This window comes from Maylandia zebra, linkage group LG3, assembly GCF_041146795.1.
Source record: "Maylandia zebra isolate NMK-2024a linkage group LG3, Mzebra_GT3a, whole genome shotgun sequence".
Classification (NCBI taxonomy): domain Eukaryota; kingdom Metazoa; phylum Chordata; class Actinopteri; order Cichliformes; family Cichlidae; genus Maylandia; species Maylandia zebra.
The window spans coordinates 47,296,614-47,320,804 of NC_135169.1; the positions used below are offsets into that span (position 1 = coordinate 47,296,614).

A 24,191-nucleotide genomic window follows, 5' to 3' on the forward strand; every position below is an offset into this window, starting at 1 on the left:
CCGACGCCTGAGTGAAGTCTTTCCTCTTGGTTGGTGTTAACAGGGGGAGTGGTCTGATGAGATCTGAGACAAATGGACTTAGAGCTCAGACCACAACTTCCCCTCTGAGCTGTAAAGCTGGGTATGCAGTAGTCGAAGTCTTTAGCGGAAAAAAAAAAACGCACCAAGCAGTCGTGTTTGCTCGCTGTTCAAGGAGCTGATTATCCGTGTCGAGCCTGTGTTATCATGGCTGGGTGGTGCAGGAACCAAATGCTGGTGGCCATTCCTCTGTGGATGTGTTTTGGGAAAGCCGGTGAGTTGACACAAATACTGGAACACTTTGTTTTTATGTCACCAGATTTAATGTCCAGAGATCTCGCGCTTGGTTTCAGTTTCCGAGAAAAATGAACAGTTTTTGGGTGAACGGAGGTGTAAAGTTAATCAGGATGAACATGATGTGTTTTCATTATGTGGTTGACTAGATTCAACACTGCTGTTCAATTAAACAGCATTTCTTTAACTACACTATCCTGTTTACCGAAAGTTAGAGAACACTGAGGTTTTCTGACATTTGGCCTTATTCCGCTCAGTGTAGGCAGCAGATGTATTTACCACATTTTAGTTCCTGTGAGAAGAGAAACTGACCCTGCTGAGTTTGTTGCTTGTGGCAAGGGGTGTGGATGCTGGTCTTATATGGCCAGTAGCAGCTTCTGCATTTGTTCAGCCACTTCTGCGTATGTAACAAATTCAGCTCCCTCCAAATATGGGAAACTTGTCTCTGACGGCGTATGTGCAAAAATCTTCTTCTTTTTTTTTGTTAAGTAAAAGATAAAATAAAATCACACTGTTGTTCCGTTTTTAATCAAATACAACCAACAGTTAATGGGATCAAATAAACACATTTTTACAGGCTAAGCTGAAACACGTACAGGTTGTCGGCCCCTAAATCGGCCATTAATTTTGCAGACGGAAACGCGTCTGGTGAAGTTGCTGTGAGATCATTCTGGGATATTTTTTTGACTTTTTAATGGTTGTCAAATGTCGATGTTTGTCTTTATGCAAATGTGGATTATGATTATTTTTTTTTAAAGAAAAAAGATGTTTTATTTATTTAAAGAACATAAGTGAGAAGGTAGCAGGGAACAGTTTCGTACTTTTATCCCTAAACATTTGCAGTTTGCATTTTTTTGTCTCAAAAAACTGAACAGATTAACCGTGTAAGAGACATTTGCACCTTAAATAAGGTGCAAATGTCTGGTTCCATCTGAGCGGCCTACAGCTAGTCTACAACTAGTATAAAATTCTTAAAAAATCTCTTCATGTTTCCTGAGTACCCCGCAGTTCTAATGCAAAAGGAAAAAAAGTAAAAGGGTCTCAGTGATTTTTATTTTTTATTTTGAATTGCTGTGCTCACTGCTGATGCCCCAGAAGTCAGGAAAGAAAAAACTGTCACTACATCACTATCAAACCAATAGCCGTCAGGCGACTTACATTTCTTAAGAACCCAACACTGCTTATGAAAAACCAAAGATGCCAAGAAAAAGTAAAGATAAACCGCAACATTTTAAGATCACATGCAAAAGTAATGGATACACCTGAGAGCAAGCATGTCTGTTACACGTGTGGCAGAAATTTAGTGGCGGTCCAACTTTACATCACACTGTTTGGAAGCGAGTCTCTGTGTGCACAGCCGTCATGTGATCAGAGATTTTAGAGAAGTGAATTTATGAGAAGAGCGAAACAAATTGTGAAGGAAGGAACAGACCAAAATGACGTTAGCTGTCTGGGGAAATTCACAATGAAGACATCATCCTTTCATCCAACTGCAAATAACTGTGTACACATCAAAGTTTTAAAGGCCATAATATACTTTCAGTGTATACTTTCAGCCTTAATAAGAAAAGCCATTATTAAAAGTTAATTATAAACCATTCAGACTTTTTGATGAATTCTTCCTATGATCTCATCTTTTCCATCTGAATTTAGCAAATTTGAAGAAATCCAACTCTCTGTGCTTTGACTGGCCAATAGCTGTTTTTGGAGTCATAAGACAAAACTTCTCTTTTCATGTACCCAATCTAAAGTTACACGGGATCTTTGTAATCACGTAAGTTTTAGTTCCTTGAAAAACAAAGTAGCTGTCAAAAAAAAAAGAGAGACTAGTACAAAAACTGAATTATTTGGGCAATAATTACTTATAATTCTAAAAAATACTTATTTAAAAAAAGGTCAGTTTCTTGAATTTCTTATATCCAGAACAGTTTTAGATTTATCAACACTTTTATGGATTATAAATGACTGAATATGACACGATCGCGCAATATTGAAATTACACACAACCTTCAAAGTACTGTAATGTAAGATCAATGCTTTTTAAGGCCGTTTGTTGCATCTTCTATAGTCAGTCAGATGTTTGTGATGTCAAAACATGACCCAGTTCTTTTGTTTGTTTGTCGACACTTTGCTTGTAATTTCTGCAAGATAAAAGAGGTTTTTATATGATCATAGAGTTAAAACTATCTGTTGAGTACTGTTCAGTGCTTCCATTATGTGGTAAACATGCAGCGAGAAGAGCCTGTTGAATTTTGTAGCGTAGGTTCTTATTCACTTTAAACTTTAGGCCTGAACATATTTGAAGTTTTCCTCCCATGCTGTTTGTTAGTCACACTTCTTTTAGTAGACGATCAACTGAGAGCACAGATAACAGCATTAAGGATTTTTGTTGTATCTTCTATAGTCAGTCAGACAGATGTTGGTCATTGAAAGATACGACCCAGTCCTTCTAGTTATTTGTAGACAGTTTGCTTGTAATTTTTGCAATATGAAAGGTTTTTGAATGATTATAGTGTTAAAACTATCTGTTGAGTACTGTGTAGCGCATATTTGAAGTTTTCCTCCCATGCTGTTTGTTAATCACAGTAGTCGATCAACTGAGAGCACAGATAAGACACAGCATTAAAAAAAGGCAACATACCCCATATCTTATGCTATTTGAATGTATTTATGGATACATTTAAACATGTTACATGTTGCAGACTGACCGACAGACAGCGTTCTGCAGTTGCACAGAACTTGCTGCCATCGCTGTTTCTCAGTCTAAAGTGGTGGCAGCGCCATTACCCAACAAAACCGTGTTATCGCTGATATAAGTGATATATCAATGATATATAATCATTTTAAATGAATATATGATCTAATCTAATCTGCTAATGATATTCCCTTGTGTTTTCTCAGCGGCTCTTGCTGAGCCCCAGATCTGTTATATCCTGGATGGCATCCTGTTTCTGTACGGGATCATCCTGACAGCTCTCTACTGCAAAGTCAAGGTTTGCATATGATATCAATGTATATATCTTTGCAGAAGCCTACATCAACACTAATATAAGGTTTTCATAAAAGTTGTATCCAAGAAAGTTGAAATGTATCTACAGTAGGCTATCATCAGCAAAGTAAGCACACAAACTCTTAAGATGGTTATAAAAATATTCTCTTGACTGTGGTACTTCTACATGCTGACAGTGATGATTTTAGATTTAAACTATTTTTGCAGCACAAGTACTTGGTCATTATCTTACTGCACTGCACTTCCTTTATTTGTGACAAACGAAAGAAGATATATCTAAAGCGTGTGTAATGTTGCTAACTCTAAAGTGACAACAGGAAATGCACGTATAGCTTACCATACCTTTAGGGTTATACTCAAACGTTACTGTAGTTTTTCTTTAATGATCCCTAACTTTGCCTTCTACAGATCTCCAATGCTAAAGAGGCCGCTGGGAAAGGAAAGCCGAAGGGGGTGAGAATGGATGCAGACACACAAGTGCATACCTTACTGACACAGGCACAAAGAAGCAACACACTGTCTAAACTGCAGACAGCAGCGACACATACACACCACAGCACAAAAGTAGCGTTTCGGTAAACAACCAGAAGGCAGAACTTCACCAGAGACAAAGATGAGCTCATTGGCCAGGTCAAACCTCAGTGGACAAACCCTGAGGTCTGAAAATGGAGCAGAAACTGAAGGATGAAGCTGCCACACCATAGCCGCATACACCCACGTCTACTTAGTTCATGACATATTTAATCCAAATCTCTATTAAGGACTTACTACTCAGCTTACTTTCGAGCTCGTGTAGACATCTGTCGCTCTGGGAAGGTTTAGAAAATGAACAGGGTGTCACTTAGAGCCAAAGAATCTGGTTTTAGCTATGTGGACATTTAACATTTACATGAAGCCAAGACAGTTTTATAAATATCCGTAGTTCTAAATTTAATCCACAAGCAGCAGCTTCAGTGACAGTTTTTTTTCTTTCTGTCAAAAATCTGACTTGCACAGGATACAGAGATAGATAGTGTTCTTTTTCTCATGCAAAACTGGTGCGCTGCTTCACCCCCTTTTTAAGTCTATTAATTTCCTATTGCTAGCCACAAACTCTGCACCGCCTAAGCCACTCATGTGTTGCTTACTGGCTTCTATTTTTTTTCTCAGATCTGTAACTAGTTACTAAGAACCAAAAAAACCCGTCATTACAATGTCCGATTTCTTTAATTTCTACTGTATCTGACATTTTTCTCTCCTCTTTCCTTGTCAGAATGTTGAAGAGGGCATATATACGGTGAGTTGTTGTGCTATCAACATGTCAAAGAGAAGAAAACCAGCAGATAGTCGAATGCTGGATTATTATTATAATTATATTTAATGAATTATGGACTGAAATTCTCCTCATCCTCCCCCTCAGGGTCTCACTCCTCATGCAACGGACACATATGAAACAATCGGCATGAAGAAGTGATATGACGAATGACTTCTTTCTCTCTTTGTAATTAAATGTTGCACATCATACTCAGCTTAGGTCTTCAAGAATGTATGAGATTTTGTACATCACGGGTTATTTCCCTTTTGCTTTTAGAGATTCTAGAGGAAGTTTGGAAGGAGTCACAAACAGGGAAGTTGAGGCCAGAAAGGGGAGATTGCGAGAAATGCTTTTTCCTTGTTGCATGACATACTTTGATTGCTTGTATATTTAACATTAACACAAACTCAGTTTGACAGCGGTAAAGCTTCAGAGATATTTTATATCCAGTATATATCCAGTATATTTTATACCCAGTAACTGAAAAAAGAGTGATTTTTGCTTGATATTTATATATATATAAATATAAACTCTTTTTTTTATATAGACAAGCTGTACTGTCCATCTCACTTCCTCCTTTTCTTCTTTTTTTTTGCTGCCCGTTTGTGTGAACATGAGAAATTGTGTGTTTTAGTTTTAGCCTCCCAAGTTCTGCTATTCAAAAAACAAGAAAACAACAAGAAAACAGAACAGAAGAAGACATGACTGTTTTAAAAAATGCTGCAGTTTAAGATGTTCAATTGTTGTTGAGGAGTACAGAAAAACATAATCGTGCTTCTCTTTAATGAGCAGTGTTTCCTGTACACCACAGGATGGCAGCGATGCTGTCTTTGGTCCTCACCTGTGTGCTATCGAAAAAAATCATGCATGTTATTTTGTAAGTAAACTTCTGCCTTAAAACTGTCACATGTACATACACACCAAACCTATTAAAAGTTTTATGTTAACATTAAATGTTGTGTCTCCAAGAAGCCTCCAACCTTGTGATTTAAAACCCCAAAATAATAAAACAAAACATTACTATACTATACTAATAATGATTAGTAACTGGCAGTAGTTTTACTGCTGGCGTCCTGTTGGTTTAGCTGGTTACAGCTGCTCAGATTTATTTTGTAACAAGCTGTGAATATGCCAGTTACATGTATGCAAATTAACAAGATTACAAATACCATTATGTGCAGGGTGGTGTTTTATTGTGTGTGTTTGGGTGTTTTTCTTTTTAAATTGAGGAAGTCTTCACAGGAATTTTTTGCATAGTACTGATGTTTGTGACGATCCCTTTAAATTAAAGGATTAATTTGCTTTCTTTATGAGGGAGGAGGCACTAGTTTAGTATCAGGGTGAGTATTAAAGCGAAACATTCATTCTTTTAAACAGCGTCTTTGTGCCTGCTTTTCACCTGCCTCTCCTCTGAGCAGAGCAAGTAAAGACGAGAAAATAACTGTCATGTTGCCTCAACCAAACCGGAAAGGTGACTTTTTTTCCCCGCAGCTGTGTGCGCGTGAGTGTGTGTTTGTGGCTTGTCGGGTTGTTAGGTGTGTGTGTATGTCAGAGCGAGAGCAAGAGAGTGAGAGAGAGAGAGGGGTGTAGCTCAAACAGGTGTATCCCAAACAGGTAAAGCTGCGCCTTATTTTCCTCTAAAGGGCAAACATGATGGCGTGGGCTTAACAACCATACAGGACTCTAAACTCAAAGGATTTAACTTTTTCACAAGGACGGGGTTACGCACAGTTTTTCCATTTCTCAAAGGGACCTGGTTCTCAAAGAAAAAACATCTCCAAGGATGATCCGGCAGTACGAGCCATGAGCGTGCCTCAATGCTTCGAGCCTGCCTGTCAGTTAGGATCATATTACCTGGACTTATGAGCTTTCTTCCACTGCTGAAATTGTCAAAAGTTGTGCACAGTTAACAGCAACTCCCAGAGAGAATGACATCTCTGCTGAACAGACTCTCTCTGTGCCTCTTTGTCCTCCGTGTCTTTGGTAAGATAAGCGCTCATATGAAGTCTGATGAAAATGATATTTAAACATGTTTTGTGTTCTTTTAATACTATATATCTTTATCCCCTGCCTTTACTGACCCCTTTATTGTGCTGTGATTGTTTAATGTGTTACCTATGCGCCGCTGTACTCCACTATTCGCAGCGATAAAGCAGCTGTGTGTCACACATCAAACGCATCGGAAGTTAAAAAAGGCTTTTTAAAAATATCATGATGCACACTTTGGTTTTCCTGTACCCTATTAAGGCCTAATACAGTATCTGAAGCATATTCATGAGCTATGTTTTGCAACCTCTAAAGGCATAGTCAGTTTTCTCAAGAATACATAGAGGAGGGCTGTTAGGAAACACTCCTGGCTTCTATTTCTGGAAAAACTGGTTGCTGTTGATCAATACGCTTCTTTCTGCAGCATTCATATGAACTCTGTGGATCCTCCTAGTGTGTATGTGTGTGCGCTGCTTAAGTATAAATATGTCATTCAAAAATGTGATGATATGATAAATAATATCCACACAGCCTTCATAAGACTTTCTACTACATATACTTAAACACAACACTCAACGTTATAAAATAATGTTGCTAAATTTACCCAGAAATGCAAATACTCCCATGTTGTCTACAGGTGTTCCGCAAGGCTCTATCCTGGGCCCACTATTCATTTCATATTTAAATACTATGTACAAACATCACTACTCAAATGTATGCAAAACATGTCAGAAGCTGCTGATGCACTTACAAAATACATGTTATACGGGTACTCCAGAGGTCTGAGTGATTTAAACTTTCGCTTAAAGCTCAAAGGGGATAAGGCCTGTGAGTCAGAATCAGTCAGACTGATCTGAGATAGAAGGTAAGGTCATTAGCCACATATGTTTGAAAACCTTACTGAAAGCTAGTTCTTACTTACTTCACTCTTACAGTGTTTGTCAAACACTGTTTACTCAAAGTCTGAATGGCTGTGGTTTATATTATATACTGTTTGTCACTGTAAAAACTGCACATTAGCCCATAAGCTGTGCAGCGATCAGAAAGGGGAGGAACTCTTTGAGAGATGGACATCAAATTGATTTATTATCAAATAAGTCATTTATATTTATCTTTCTCAACAATAAAACTCAATGACACTTTAAAAAGTGTCCGCAGTCTTTCTGTGGACGCTGCACTTCCTCTTGATTTTTGTCTAAGCTTTCTTTGCTGGGTGCTATTGTCTGTCACCATCTCACTATTGGCAGTCTGCCCTCATCTACCTACATACATATCTCACCATTGTAGAGATGTAAGATGTGTATGTGATTTAAAGGTAAGAGATCCTGATCCCGATTTCTTATCTTTAAATCACAACAGTGGACACAGGGCTTTGTGTCATGACTCTGAGTACTTCCAGTTTCTACTGCATTTTAGTGTGTTTTTTGTGTAATTTATGTGGCTTTTTTGTCTTTGCTTCAGCCATGGACATTTTTGTTTTTAAACAATACATCATAATTTTGCCTGAATCAGTCCTTAAGTTTATAGATTGGTGCTATTATACATCTTTTGTGAGACTTGGGGTGCATGCTTAAAAAACAAAAAACCTAATATTGTATGAGATGAGAACTTTGCAGGTAATTCATGGACAAAAATGACTTGGAAAAAGTTAACATGAACAGATAATGCTACACTAGCCTGAAGAAAACCTTTCAATCCCATAAAAGCAGGGTAGGCTGGGCATCATTCCAGTAATGCAGCACAGGCAGATTCCAAAGTAGGTTTAAACATCAGGGTGACACATACACACACACATTCATGGAAAAAAAAACACACCTGTCTGATGAGAAGAGTCATCAGGTCTGCTGGTAAATGCATGATTCACATCGTACCCACCGACATATCTGAACAGATTCTACCACATCAGCTACTGAATCAACGTCCGAACGAAGCCATGAATGAAAATATGAATATTACTAAAAGCTCGAATGAAAACTAACTTATGTGGATAAACTGACTTATTCTAGCTGCTAGAAACCAGCTGAAAAGTTTAAATGAAACAACCAGAGTTTTTAGTTCTTGTTTCCAGATATATATGAGTATTAAAAACAAAACTACACCTTGTAACCTTATTAGGCAAGCAAGCTGTTTTTAGCTTTCAGCCTTTAGATGACAACCGGAAATGGTGGCATCGTAGTATCAATCAACTCCAGCTTGATCTAAGAGCAGCAATATGACAGCAGGCATTGTGCGTATAGGCAAAACTTCCACAAAATTGAATTCAGTTTTATTTTAGCATTGTGCCAAGGTGAACATGCACAAATGCAAAGAAGCATTAAATACAGTTTTAAACCGTGTAACAGTGCGCTGCACATATTGCAGGTAACGTGAAGGATTGTAGTCTGTTGAGAGCAAACAGGTTAGCAAACTGAAAGGAGGAAGGGGAGAAAAGTAAAAAAAAAACCCAAGATATTTATGTAAACTTGTGGTTTGCACTAAATAATGCTGCTTTGTGACAATGAGACATGTGATACGATGCACTTTGTGTTAACTTTATGTTTTCTGGGGTCCCTTTGTTTGTGTGCAGACACTGAGCATTTAGTTTCTTTGAAAGCTTATCTTGAACAACTAGTTATATGACATATCTTCACTTGTACTGACTCATGCTTATGATATACAGCTTGTTTTCTGTACTAACTCTGTGCCTTCAAACCTCATCCGTTGCCTTTAAACACTGCCATTTTTTAAAACTATGTTGCTGCCAGTCAGACTAGTGCACACCTGTCTCTACCGAAACTCTGCTCCTGAAACACTATATTAATGAAATCATTTTAAATGTTGCTTAGTCCTTCCAGACAGTTTGGCAAAAAGACAAAACTACTATCAGAGCTGCATTAAACCCTGCAGCTTGTTGGCTCAGCTTAACAGAAAAGCGTGACAGTACGAGAAGCAGCTCTGGCTTCCTGTGCTCGGACAAAATAGCCACCCCACATAACCACAGCTTGCTTACTCAAATAATATATAACTCCAGCACAGCCAGGCCACCATTTTCCACACTATTATGCTTTTAATTGAACTGGGACTTTTGACGCACGGCATAAAGCAGCTTCGCAAAGTTACTGTAGAACTGATGCAACTTCGTATTAATGTAAAACTATATGCTTTTACTTTTCTTTAGGTAGCAAGTTGAAAACAGAAAACAAGTTAAAAGCCTTATCACCACTACAGCACACAAGTTACAGTAGTTACTGGCACATATAACTGAGACTTCTCTTTTTAAAGATACAACACAGTTTAAAAGTGTGATTTCTTTATATTTTGCCAGGAAAATTTAAAATAGATGGAATTATTTATATAGTGTATTTATAGATTTAATAAGAAAAAACTGAGATTGTGTGTTTCTAACAAGCTTTAAAGTCACTATTTGGTCACTTTATTATTTTTTTTAACACATCCTGAACTCTTTCTTTTCTTCTATTTTTCTGATGTTGTTTTCAGGAATAGTTTTCCAGGCTTCTTGAAGGACATTCAAAACCCTTTTTGCTGCCTTTTGTTTCATCCTCTGTTGAGATGATAGTTCTCCATTGTGTGTTTCTCTATCCAGAAATGCTTTTGCTGCACTCTCAGTGTGTTTGGGATCATGCTGAAAAATGAAGCAATGCCAATCAGACACTTTCCAGATGGTACATTTCTGTATTCATAATTCCATCAGTATTCCCGATCTCCTACATCAGTGGCTGAAATGCAGCCCCAAACCTTGACAGCGGCTCTGCAGTGGTGCACAGATGTTGTACCTCTCTCCTGATGTCCTCTGTACATATTGATCCATCTCTCAGGTCCTATCTCTTCTTTGTTGGACATTTTTCTGTTTCTCATGGATGTGACTTTGAGATTAAGATCAAACAGTTAAGGTTTTCATTTTCATGTTCATCTGCTGTACGTCTTTTTAAACGCCTGCCGCTTGTTCAGTTCACCATTCTGAGATAGGCCAAGATTTCGGCTTCTAGCTCTTCTGGAATCAGCCTGTTGGTGCAGAATTGCAATGAAGCTGTGTTTTCATTTGCATTTTCTGTAGATTCAATTAAAGACATTGGAAAAAAATTCTTTGCTTTTGCCACAGGCTGGGATTAACAAGTTGCTAAAGACACTGTTTAAAATTGTTTTTCTTTGTTATGTTGTGTGTTATTTGTAGAGACAACCCTGGTTCTTCTATTAAGTTAGGTGGCTTCAGTGATTAATAAATTGCTGTTAGTTGTCTTAATGAAGAAACAAAGAAACAAGCATTCCTTTAAAATTGTTATTAATAAGGAGTCAACTGAAAATGATTGAAAAGACAGTCAATGTGCAAAGAAAAAAGAGCTTCAGAAAGCCTGTAGATCACTTCAAAAGAGTCTGGGGTTTGAGCCCAGGCAGAGTCCTTCTGTGAAGAGTTTGCTTGTGTTTTCTGAGTCTCAGGAGTTCCACTTTCTGGTTAAAACTTTTAAAAATGTGGCACTTGTAATGGGATTCTAGTATTTACGACCAGCGTGCCAAGCTCAGTGTCACTGTGTTAGAGATGAACAAGCCACCGTGCTGTCAATTAGCTGCAAGTACTTGATTCTTATATCAGATGAATTTATGGTCCTATCTTTCTCTTCCAGTGACAGTGATAAAAGGAGACTTTGTGGCACCTCCTCCAAACTATTCCTTAACTTCCCTGGCGGAGGAAAAGACCATCCTACCCTGTCGCTACGAGCCAGATGCCGAGAGTACAGTGGTGCAGGTCACCTGGTTTCAGGAGAAACCTGATGGTAACAAGGAGCAGATCATCACCGCACATCATGTAAATGGAAAAACAGGTAACTGGCACTGTGTCTGAGCTCCAGTTCTCTTTCTGCCCTCGACCTTGTCTTTACGTCCTCTGCCAAGTGCTAAAAACTAAATTGTCACATTGAGTTACTTCCCTTTTCCTCACAGTGGGAAATGTTTTCTTTATCAATCCCTCACAAAGTTTCCTTGTATTGCAAGTTAATGCGTCTGTTTTAGCTGACAAGAGTTATTTAGTGGCTTTGTTTCTCCTCCCAGTAAACATATCATGCACCAAGGCTTGAGCTCATAAATGTCTAAAAGCAGTTTGCCAGAGATTTTTATAGTTTGGTGTAATTTTAGGTGATATTGGAGTCTTTGCTCACAGAAGGCATTAGTGCCCACGCCGTAACGTAATTTCAGTTATAAGAGAGGGATTCAGACATGTGTACGGAACTGAAAATGCTAAAAAGAAAGCCTGAGGTTTGTTTGAACTTGCTGGATTTAACTTTCTGTGTGACATCCTTCCTCTTGGGTTCCCTAAACTGTCTTTCTCTTTTTGTCTCTGTCCTTAGCGTTCGGACCGTGGGCCGATCGCGTGGAGTTTAACAGCAACCAACCCACCAAGGACTCGTCTCTGGTCATCAAGATCACAAAGATCTCTGATGAGGGGAAGTACACCTGCCATGTCAGCACTTTCCCCTTTGGAAACTTTGAGACAGAGTTGTCACTCCTTGTGTATAGTGAGTCCTTCCATCATGACTCTGGCATACAATACACAACAGAAGAGACAATATGTTGTCTTCTCAAGGATGGAAACTAATTCATATTGTCACCAGGTTGTTAGTTTATTAAGGCGTAGCTAATACATGACTAATAATGTAGTAACACAGACAAAATATGAATAACACACTTACTCATGACTGTATTTGTCACTCGATTAAGCATTTGTAGCACCTAATAAGGCATTACAAGTGGTCGTATTTTCAGGTTTTTACATTTAAGGTTGTAATTGAAGTTTATTGTTCAGAAGTATATTTTGTCGTGTTTCCAACGTTCACATTATCTTATCGTCTTACTGTCGATATATGGTTCTACACTTTTGAATTAATAAAACTGATCAAGTGCAAGTAATAATCAGTATATAGAATTTACAAGTGCTTCTAGGAGTCAACCTCTAACAACACGTTTCCTCTAGTATGTAGCAAAAGAAGCCTTGATCAGGTTGCACTGAAGATTTTCTGCTTTGGTTTGAATTCAGACCAGAATCTACCTCTTGATTATTTGCTTATAACTCATTAGGAGGCAAATCAACACTAATAACGTTATTATTATAATGGTATCATTAGTGTTAACTGCATTATTCGACAGCAAAATCAGTCATCATCAGCTCTACTTAACTCTGAAGAAAATTGTTTTTACTGCCTACAATAATTGATATTTGGTGATATAGCTTCATTTTTGTCCCTCTTTACTTTACCACACATGGAAAGTCTGACCGTGACAGCAGCAGCAAGATCCCACAGTACTGAACAGATATGGCGCTGATTAAAATAGATACAGTATCAAGAGGATGTGGGGTGGAGGAAGGTTGCTTGCATAAGCTTTAAGAAACTGTAGGCAGGTTAAAGCACTTTAAATAAATGGCTTTACATGAGATTTGCTCAGTAGTAAATCAGCTGAGATGTCAACACTGAGATCAGCTGTTATCAGCTGATCTAACAAGACTGCAGACTTAAATGAACTCTGACTGCCTGAAAAAAAAACTATGCTCACTTAATTTTATTACCCTGAAAGCATTCAAATCTTATTTGAGCTTTAAATATTTAAGCATAAGCAGTTATTGCTGTTGTTACCATAAAGTTGTTTAATACTGATAAGCGAGGAAAGAAAGAAACTATGTATCTTATTTCTTCTCTAAAAACGTGGCCACACGCTCTTCTAATTAGTGAGCAAACTTTTGCTGTGACCCGCATGTTGCATAAGACCAGACGCGCTTACTTAGAAAGACCTTTAAATATCTGTTTAAGTGTACAGCTGCCTTCAACACTGGCTGCTGAGTGTGTTGATCTAACCATCATTATCTCCTCCCTGATCAAACACTGTAACCACCCCTCTTCCAGCTCATCCCATTTCCACAGTGGACTCTGTGACTGTGGTGGAGGGACAGGAATTCAGCCAGGTTGCTACCTGCCGCTCCGTAGCCCGACCCCTGCCGCAGCTCTCCTGGGACACCGAACTGAACGGGAAGTCGATCAATCGCACCTCAGACACCGGGGCAGTCTCCTCTCACTTCTCCCTGTATCCCCTGAGAGGCATGAATGGAAAGAAGTTGGACTGCCTGGTTTGGCATCCGACTTACTCGGAACCCCGCAGGTTAAAAAACCAGCTGGTAGTGCACTGTGAGTTTCCCTCCACATTACACCCAAACTGGACTATGTTTTAAAAATCAAAAGAGTTGAGATGATCCAGTAGTGCAGAAATGAGACACATTTAAATCATGAAAAACACAAGCATACGTAGAGTTAAAGCAGTAATAGGACCGATGTTCTCACTTCCTGTTTTTATCACTGTTGTGATCCCTTCAGAGTCACAAGAGACTTTCTGAACACTGTGTTGCTACACACGTTTCTCTCCATATTAGCAAGTCTAGCTCACACTACCTACATTTTATATCTATAAAACTCTCTTCACCTTTCATTTTCAAGATGAAGAGTGTGTTAAATATACATAAAAAATAGTAGTACTTCCCCTCCTTAATTTTTAATGCATTATCATTCACAATACCTTACACTGACGTTAAGCCATGGCAGTGATTTTAACTATTTGTAAAATGTTGCATTCATATTCGCATCAGCTGTAAGTCTGATTATTCCATCTCAAAGCGTTAAAGTTGGTAAATTATTATCCTTTCTCTCAGATCCGCCGCACGCAGAGGTATCTGGCTACAATGGAAACTGGTATGTGGGTCTGGAGAATGCTGCCCTGAGTTGCGTGAGTGGAGGAAACCCCAAACCACACGTCTTCACCTGGATCAGGTATGGTAGGAGCCACCTATCTCTCCGGGTGTCTGCTGTTTGTATGACTAACTGTCTGGTCATGGTTACTTTAATCAGAAGTGCCAGTTGTGATGCCAGTTTTGTGTCCCATGATTTCACCACTTTAATTTAACGTTTGGTGAAAGCAAATTCAGGTCATCACCAACTTACAGTTACTTTATTACTTATTAATTATGTATTAGTTACTATTACATACAGCAAGTCTTGTTGGAAAATGCTTAGTAGAAGCAACAGTCACTGTTGTTTACACATTAGGAGTTTACTTAAACACACAGAAAGACACCAGACAATATGATTAAACTTACAAAACTTTTAATTACTACTGTAATACTCTTATGCTGGGTACACACTGCACTGCATGTGCACAAGTGCATACATGGCAAAATGAAAGAGGAATGGTGACACCACTGTGAATAGGTGAAACTGTGAACTGGAGTTACACAATGCCGGCAGTAGACTACACATCACGGTAGTTTCTTGTCTTTTGACATTCTTTTCATGGAAATGTGTAGCTAGTGCTTCCTCCCCAATAATTCCTGCGTACTTATGTTATTAAATCTAATGTCTGTGTCTAATTTATGAATTTATGGAAACTAACCCTGAATTTCCAGTTAAATGGACTAAAATCAACTTAAATATTGTATATTTTACATATCTAAAATATACAGTTCATGCACTTACATTTGAATTATATTTAAATATTGTGGTGATATCATTAGCATCAGTGTTTTTGCATTGATAATTGTGAAGGCCTTACATGAAATCCTCATAGTGTGCTTTTGCCATCATACATCTGTCAAATTTATTCCAGCACTTCACACAGCTAACAGATTTTAGCTGTGTGAAGTGATTTTTTTTTGCGAGTAACACAAAAGCACAAAGTTGCAAAAGCAAGTGAGCAAGTTAAAGAATTTGAAGAAAAGCTATCTGGAGCATGTGCAGACTGATATTAATCTTTAATAGGGCTGTCAAAATTCAGAGCAAACAAAAGAACTGCTGTATAATGCCCTCCGCTATCTTAGTTTAATTGGTTACATGACTGCATCATATGACTAACATGCGTCATTGTTTTAGAAAGTCTGCGTTTTTGAGTGTCCACACTGCGACGCAATAGCACCGTTTCCAAATGTATGCGTTTTCGAGAGCGTTTTCAAAATGCTGCGTTTTCCATCAGCAAAAACGCCGTCTCAGTGTGGACGGGAGGCCAAAACGGAGAGAAAATGATGCGTTTTCAAACAAAAACGCATTAGTGTGGACGTAGTCTTAACCAAACAACCTCATTTCACTGTCACTTCCTGCTTCTGCGGCCTCAATGGAAGGCTGGAAGGCAGCTCATTCAGGAGAAGCCCTGCTTTCAGCCAGCTGAGGGTTTGACTCAGGTGTTTCAGTTCTTCTGCTTGAGTCACCAGCTGTCATTTTAAGCTGTTTGTTTCAATGCATTAATATATTCTCAGGGTGTGGTGTAGCTAGAAAAAATGCAGGCCTTGAAAAGCTGGAAGAGGAATGGCACCGATTAAATCTAGGCATGTGACAGTTAGGCTTTCACGGGGGAAAAACACGCAGAAAATATGTTTATCTATCTGAAGTTTTTGAAAGAAACAACAAGAAAAAGAGCAAATGTTTGGTTATGTCTTCGCTGTTTTGACAGAAAGTAAAGCATCTAATGCTTTTTTTTTAATAGTTATCAAAACAGGAACATACCTTATGAAAGGAGGTTTTGTGAATAAAGATTAAGAGGCACACACCGTGTATACACGCTTACAGACTTATGAATGACTGTGTATGCACGTGCACACACACACACACACACACACACACACACACACACACACACACACACACACACACACACACACACACACACACACGCACACACTGGGAAAACCTGTTAGTAAATGGCGGCAGGTGAAGTAATAGCTGCTGTCACAGTGTCATGTTCCGGCTTGTGCCGAGAGCAGACAGATGAGACAGTTTCACACGAAGGAGGGAGCAGGAGGGGGATGAGAAGTAAAAGGGAAAGGGATGAGCAATAATCAGAAGTTAACTAGTAGGAGCAGGTAGGCAGGGGTGGAGGGTGGAGGAAAAGGAAGCAGCGTGAGATCTGTGTGAGATGTTATCATGAAAATGTGTTGCATATGTAGTACAAGTATATGGTTCCTCCTTTCTGCTTAAAAGAAACGACTCTGTGAAACAAGAGTTCTATGCAACACACTTATGACATCTCTAATATAGATTACATTATAGAGTGGCCTCTATACAAAAGAAGATGTATTTCTGAGAATGTTCAAGTTGTGTCCTTTTTTAACTGTATGTAAAAGATGCAACCACGTCACCCAGTAGTTTCGGGGCTTTGCACTTTGAAGCCTCGTTGTTTGTCTTTTGGTCTCTATCGCGCTACTTTATTGGATCTAGAAGTAACCATTTTTGCGAGATAAATTATTATTTCATACTAGGACGCTTGGCTAGCAAGCTGCATTCATAAACTGTTCCGGTACAATGTACAGACAGATCCCTGCTAACTAATTTGGGTATTTTAACATGGTTGTCTGTGGGGAATAAGTTCTCTCTGTGGCTGCATTTCTCAGCCCCACAGGTAGCTGTTTGATTTTTGACATGATACAGTAGATAAACAATGTGTTCAGCTACTATATCATTAAGTTCTCTTCTAGAAGGTACAGAAGTATAATTAGTGTTGCTGGTGGATGGGGTGTTCAATTTTCTTTAAGATCTTGTGGAATTGATTGTTATCATTATGCGAGCATGCCATGTCCCACTGAATTATTATCTAAATAATACGAGGCTGCAAGCTATGAAAGAGTCTTTACTATAAAAGATGGTATAAGGTACACCAAAGTCACCCATTGCTTTCAGGTACGTTGAAGCCTTGGCATTATTTATTTATTTATTTATTTATTGCTATCATTTGTTTACAGCCATTATTCAGCATCTTAGGACCGGAGGGTGGAGTGACAGTTATCAGCTAATGCTAGCAAGCTTGTTAACCATTTATATCCCATAGCTGTTGTGGCTAGCTAGCGTGTTTCTACTACTGTTTTTGTATGTACACACTATATTAACGAAGATTAATATGGAAGTAAATCAGTAATAAGAAAAACAAATATTTGACAAATACTTTGTGATATTTTCGCTTTTTGTCCCCGAGTTACCTCAAACACTCCAGCTGGCTTTTATCTAGTGAGTCTAGGCTGTCGGATCACTGCTTAACTTATAATGCTGGGGGTGGAGCATCCACTTTGCAGGAGGTTATAAATCTTTGTGAGAGGAGTCTGATACAGGTCGATTAGTCAGCGAAACTCACTTCTGCATGATGACAGTGATAAGCACTTCTGTTTTTGCTCTTGCTATAAGCCGGTGTCACTGAACTTTCTTTGAAGTGGATCTAACATTGTTAGCAACTCGGACACTAAGCAAATAAGCTCTAATTTATCTCATTTATTGGAGCGAAACTGCATTTTTTTTTAGGACACTTGAGCCTAATAGGGTAAACATGTTTGTATGGGCTCTCTCTGGGTTCTTATCTGTTAGCCTTCAAACAGACTGACAACCTGTCCAGAGAGTTCAAGATTGAAGGTGACATTAATTGGTGTGGATTGACTGTGATGTAGTATTGTCTGTGTACGTTCTCTCTACAGGAAGGATGGAAAATTGCCGAAAGGCGTCATCGAACACCCGAATGGAACGCTAGCTTTTGGGCGACCCCTTAACCTTTCAGATGCGGGCACTTATCAGTGTGTGGCAACGAATAAAGTGGGAGTTGGAAAGACAGAGGTGGAGATTAATGTGGAAGGTAGATGGCAGCAGTATCAACATACTTCTCAAAGTAATATAAACTATGTGTATAGAAGTGGATATCCGTTTAATTCTAATCTTTCTAACTCTACCTTCACAGAAATTGCCCCGAAGCCGAGAGGTGTTGAAAAGGAGCTGATGTTCATTGTGGGGGGCGTGGCCATTGGGCTCCTGGTCTTGTTGCTCACCATCATCATTGCTGTCACATGTTACCACAAGCGCAAGAACAAGAAGCTAAAGAGACAGCTGACTGAGAAAAAGTATGAGATAATGTGATGTTTAATTAAGATGCGAAAAGATGAGATGAATTAATAATATCCGCAGGCTGAGAAGAATATATATAAAAATGGGGCAAATCACAGCTATTAAGAATATTCCAGCTGACAGATACAACAGCGGAGCGTGTAAAATTAGAGGAGCATAAAGTGTAAAATGCACAGGCTAAATGACTCTGTGTGGGGGACTTGTAAATTAACAGCAGGCACAAATATGCATGAAATCTAAATTTCAAAAATGAAGCTTTAGCATAACTTGAGCTGCCAGAGAATAACACACGTGGCATTATAAGCCTCAGTGCCATTTACAAATTAATTTTTCTCTCTTTTTTTTTCTCACAGGGAGGAAATACACACTCTCTCCAGACAAGCCTCTATCAGGAGAATGAACTCCACGAGTACAGACACCAGGAGAACGGTACGTTTGCATGATTATTCTCTCACACTGCTCAGCACTGATCCAAATCAGTGGACCACTTGTATCACACAAACCTGTTTTCAACGTTCAGATTTCACTCTGACTAACTCCAAATACTTCAATCTGTTAGTCGCAACAGATAAATATTCATATCTTCTATCAATAATACCATCAGTTTTAAAGTAATCAAAGCATAGTATGGTAAGGTTTGAATGCACAGATTTTTTCACGATTTAGAATTTTGTTGTGTTTCTTTTGATTGCAGACAGAGGAAAACATCCCTCTGAGGGTGGAGGGAACACTGAGGAACAGCCTGTCTTCCCTTGGGGTCAGTCTACGTATCTATATAAATCTGCATGCAGGGCCAGGGCCCGGGACTGAGGCTTTACTAGCCAGATGCCAGATGGCTAAGTTCTGACTTTCAACATTTCGAATCTGCATGTAGTGCATCACAGCTCTTTTTCTCTTTCTCTTTTAACATCTCTGTTCCTCTCAATGGGCCCTAAAGTTCATGCTGAGAATTAGGCCAGACATTAGGCTGTTTTAAACTACAACCAACTACAACTGCAAGCCAGCAGCTCTAATTGGTGAAGTATAATGTAGCGTGGTGCAATTGGGAGGTTAGAAACTTTGTTACTGTGGACAGATGAATTTCCTCCTTTAGATAAGGTATAAAGCAAACAAAATTGAGGGGAGAAGAAGTTTGGGTTCACGTGTTTATACTTCTTGTCCTCATGCTCATTTTTATTTGATGCTTAGTTGGTTTTCTAGGCTGATAATAAGTCCATGATTTGGCCTTTACAACTTTATCAGAAGAGCAAAAATAGTGGCTGATTCTTTTAAAGAGAGTTAAAATGACAATGTTTAGCTCAGACATATGTCACTATGTAATGTGGTGTTAAGAGTCAGTAGTTACCTTTCACATTTTAGTGAGATCAGACTGGTTTAATAGTGCTCTGTTTCCTGAGCTAAATTACTGCTGGTTGTAGCTCCTGTAATTAGCATGAAGACATGGGAGTGGCAGGCTTTTATGTTTCAGGAAGAATACGCTGTAGCATATTTCCCAAAACAACAGAAAACCCATTTAATTTCATCTGTAGTGTCATCAAATGCAGCTTACTGAGAAAAGAAAAGTAACATTTTGTATGTGGCTATTCCCATTTTTTTGTCTTTTACAGCCCAACGTTTAGGCCCAAAAAGCTACTTTTTAAAGCTTTCATTGCCTAATTGTATGTCAGGCCTGATTCAATCAGGACCTGGAGTGAAGTTTGGGGCCTAAAATTAAATCCCTTATATCTAATATATTATCCTTTTTTTATATATATTATCCTTATATATTATCCAATACTGTCCTCCGAATTTCTTGGAAACGGTGACTAATTTAATGCAAATAAATAACAGACTATTTTCCATTAAAACTGAATGTATTTTATTATTATTATTTTTTTTATTATTATTTTTAACATAACTAATTATGCCATTTTTTTATTTATTTATTTAACATCAAACTATTGGCATCAATATTATGTCAACTCCTTTTTGGAAGACTTTATTGAAGACTTCCAGGTTTAGCTTTATAATGGTTAAAGGGATATTACACAGTAATACCAATTTTTTCATCTGTCAGCAAGACAGCACATTTCCCCAGTTAATGCTAAGCTATTGTTTTAAAACCACTTTTTTTTAAATATACATGTAAGTAAATGATCTAACTATAATCAGGGATTCTTTAAAAAATGTGTTTTTTATGTGAATTTGGGGAGAATGTTTGTAGCAATTCTGTTGTTTTGAGCATAGAATTGCTACAATCTATGCACCTAATCAGTGTGTCGAATAATAGTTACTAGTGTTTTGTTTCCATGCCATAAACAGGAGCAGCCTCACTGCCGTGACAGCCGATCTACTATCTCAGGCAGTCGGGGAGGAGGAATTGCATATGACTCTCTGGGCAGACCAGCCATATACAACAACTCCCGGAGGGGGAGAGAAAGGCCTCTGGACAGAGACGAGGAAAGCCGTCTCAGAGTGGAGAGATATGTGAAAAACAGCTCTTTATCTTTGGTAAGTGTGTCTTAGTGTGCGTGTCAAGGCTTGAGTTCGCCAAACTGTGGAATGCCTCGGCTCCATATTACTAACCACTGCATAGTTAACCTGATGATGATGCAATCAAAATCTGTTCTGTGTCTTTGTAGCCGGAAACTCACTACCACGCTCCTCTCACGCAAATGCCTCAGAGAATGCAAACGCCCGACTTTCTGAGGTCGATGAACGGCAGCCCCATTGTCCCACTGGATGTGGGTTTGCGACTGGGAAGCATCACCAAAAATCACCAACACCCTCCCGTGAGCAGCACCTGCCCACCCATAAGGGACGACGATGATGAAGTGGACGAAGGGCTGGGCGGTCCTGCCAGTCAAGAGCAACCTTTTGATCAAGACAGCGAGACGAACAGCTCTCAGGTGTCTGAGGGTCACAGCGTGCCCTGCCACCCCAGTAATGGCCTGTTAAAATACAAAAGGATCCCAAGCCCCCATCCGGTCAATCCCCACGCCTCTATAATCCACAAGGCTCAAATAGTTTAACAGCTGGTGAGAAAATAATACGTGAAACTACAGAACTGCACCGCTTTTGTGGATGCGGTTGACTCCAAAGCATCTTTAGGGCATTTCTTATTGCTGCCTGCTGTTTGGGTGTATTCCCCAAATGTTTGCAGAGCTACTGGAAACCAAAGACAATATCACACATTTTCCAGTGCAGCAAATTCAGCATCATCACCGATGATATTCCTTTCTGAGCTTTCACAACACAGCTGTTGCTCTAACCAGCTGCAGGTGAATGCAGCTGCCCGAGCTTATGAGGGGATATCGAAAGCACTTGTTGTGGAAAAAACAGGAAATACAGGAGGAGTAAACAAGGCTGTGGGAAAGTCGGTAAATCTAAAAAGGAGATTGCAAGAGATTGTGGTGAGTGTAAGAGTAACTGCCTGTGTTACATTCTCTTACACAACATTGGTTGGGACCTGATCCAGATTTTTTTGGCTTGTTCATCTCTGGCCACACCTGCAACCTCCATACCTTCATATTGTCTTACTGTCCTGCCGCCGTAGGCACTGAGACAGTTTGAATCAGATGAAACCTTAATACCAAAACAAGATTAATGTCCCTTACATGTAGTGATCTGTAAATCTGTACAAATACACGAGTGATCTCCCTTTTCTTAAAAAAACAAAGAACAAAAAAACCAAACAAAGAAAACTACAAACGCCTTTGAAATGGAGCTGTAATACTTAAATCTGAAGTAACAAAGACACAGCATAGTAACAACAACAAATAAAATGTGCTGCATCCATCTGCCAGGTCACGCATCCTTCTGCCTCAGTGGCCTCTTTCACATGCACATAGTACATGTGTACTGCAAACATACTGATGTATACATATATAAGATTAGAGATGAAAAAGCATATACGAAGCATGCACACTTAATACATTAGAGTGCATTTATGTTCAGTCTGTCGATGTTTACACACACAGTATGAATGTCAACGTCAATGGAATCTGGAAAAGCTGCCAAATATTTGGAAAACATAGTTAGAATTGATCAGAGTCTGTAAGTATTCCTGGATTCTCACAAAGCAGATCATAGAAATGAAAAAAAGGTTGCCACACATGGACTTTCTGTACAGTTTGGAACATTTCCTCCAAAAGAGGACCGTGTCTTTCCAAAAGGAGTTTCACAGGGACATGTTACAGCCTTTGATTGCAGCATAAAAGCCAAACATGTATTGTTTATCTGTGTACACATTTTTAAAAAAAATATCTGTTATGAGTATTGGGGAAAATGTGCCAAAGGGAAAACATGAAAAAAAAAACAGGTTTGCTATTCTGACAAATATGAAGTATTATATTGTTTGTTACATACATTTTATTGTACAATTGTATAATTGTATTGTTTCCTTTTTGTTATGTTATCTGCTGTAAATACGACTTTTTTCCGAGACACTTGTCTGATGTTGTTTTAGTTGTGTAAAAAGTGTGCTGGGACAGTTTGTGGCAAACTTAAAGTGATGTGTGACTATTATCTGGCAGCACCTAACAAATGAGAAGCCATAATGTCTGAAAGCAAATGCATTTGCAGACAGCGCCCCCTGGTGTATACTGCTGGAAAGTGCAGGGGCCTGACTGAGGCAACAAACTGCAGAACTAACCAACTATGAAAGATTGTGATCCAGATGATCTTTTTGGACATTTGCCTGGATTTCTAATTATTTGGAGAGCTTTGGATGGTTATCAGCTAGTACTGATGGGTTGAAATAAATGTATGTGGTTTTTCTAAAGGTGCAGGTGTACAGCACTTTAGTTACCCCTGTTCATTCATTTTTTAAACTATTTTTTATATTGTAGAAAAAACTGAAGGCACAGAAACTATTACATTTTGTAGTTTTCTTCTTCTTTGAGCTGCTCCAGTCTGTCTCTACCAACCGTCTGCATGTCCTCCTTTACTTCATGCATAATCCCCCTCTTTAGTCTTGCTCCCAAAGAACATCTTTGCCACCTCCGCCTCCCGACTTCATCTCCAAATCATACATCACAGCAGGTCTCACTTTTAAACCTTCCCTTATGGGTTTTTTTGCTGCCTATGTTCACTGTCTGTTGCTTTGGTTGATCCCAGGTATTTAAACCCATCTGCCCTCACAGCTGAAATCAAAAAATGTTCAAGTAACGCCAATTCTTGCCTCTTCAGTCTCAGTGCTCTCACTCAGTAGGTACTGTTAATTGCAGAATTAGGAGGCTAATTAACCTTTTCACTGCAGCTCCTGGGACTTCTGGTCTCCTTCCCCAGAGGCTCTCCTTGTAATAGGAGCTTCATCATCACATCAGATGGGTTTTTTCACTTGAAACAGAACTTGCTCAAAGCGGGGACGTTGGGATACCAACAGTTTTTGCTCTTTTGTTGTAGTTATCGTAGCAAACTAAACCTTAAAGAAACATCTTGGCCACTGAATAATTTACTATATTTTTAGTTCCTGTCCAATGGCTTCTATCACTGTGCATTGTCCATATATCCAATTGCTTCATCAGAGTTAATGTAGTCATCTTGGTTGCAACAGGATGAATATGTTTAAATGAACCAGCACCCACTGAGTCATGCTAACTGTCAGAGTCCTCGAACCACAGGCACAGCAGGAGGAGTGGCAGCCTTCCTCAAGGCTGGTTCTGCCCTACTTTGTTCCTGTTAAAAGGGTGTTTTTCCTCCCCACTGTCAC

At 39.0% G+C, this 24,191-nt stretch overlaps 2 protein-coding genes across 2 annotated transcripts; both read left to right on the forward strand.

The window, feature by feature from the left end:
* Positions 1-88: 88 nt before the first annotated feature.
* Positions 89-5,570, forward strand: fcer1g (Fc epsilon receptor IgFc epsilon receptor Ig). The gene is made up of 5 exons (XM_004567097.4): positions 89-292; positions 3,214-3,305; positions 3,731-3,775; positions 4,575-4,598; positions 4,722-5,570. Exons 1-5 carry the CDS (start codon positions 226-228, stop codon positions 4,773-4,775), a joined length of 282 nt encoding a protein of 93 aa, XP_004567154.1. The 5' UTR covers positions 89-225; the 3' UTR covers positions 4,776-5,570.
* Positions 5,571-6,011: 441 nt separating this feature from the next.
* Positions 6,012-23,355, forward strand: nectin4a (nectin cell adhesion molecule 4a). Its single transcript, XM_004567095.3, has 11 exons — positions 6,012-6,599; positions 11,222-11,419; positions 11,942-12,109; positions 13,490-13,768; positions 14,287-14,404; positions 18,079-18,233; positions 18,336-18,495; positions 18,853-18,928; positions 19,194-19,256; positions 20,801-20,989; positions 21,121-23,355. Exons 1-11 carry the CDS (start codon positions 6,545-6,547, stop codon positions 21,508-21,510), a joined length of 1,851 nt encoding a protein of 616 aa, XP_004567152.3. The 5' UTR covers positions 6,012-6,544; the 3' UTR covers positions 21,511-23,355.
* Positions 23,356-24,191: the final 836 nt, after the last annotated feature.

Bases quoted from the DNA above. Each gene is read 5' to 3' on its own strand.
- nectin4a (XM_004567095.3), top strand. From the start codon at position 6,545: ATGACATCTCTGCTGAACAGACTCTCTCTGTGCCTCTTTGTCCTCCGT. The intron at 6,600-11,221 runs GTAAGATAAGCG...TTTCTCTTCCAG, and splicing joins CTTTGTCCTCCGTGTCTTTG to TGACAGTGATAAAAGGAGAC. The intron at 14,405-18,078 runs GTATGGTAGGAG...TTCTCTCTACAG, and splicing joins CACGTCTTCACCTGGATCAG to GAAGGATGGAAAATTGCCGA.
- fcer1g (XM_004567097.4), top strand. From the start codon at position 226: ATGGCTGGGTGGTGCAGGAACCAAATGCTGGTGGCCATTCCTCTGTGG. The intron at 293-3,213 runs GTGAGTTGACAC...GTGTTTTCTCAG, and splicing joins GATGTGTTTTGGGAAAGCCG to CGGCTCTTGCTGAGCCCCAG. The intron at 4,599-4,721 runs GTGAGTTGTTGT...CCTCCCCCTCAG, and splicing joins TTGAAGAGGGCATATATACG to GGTCTCACTCCTCATGCAAC.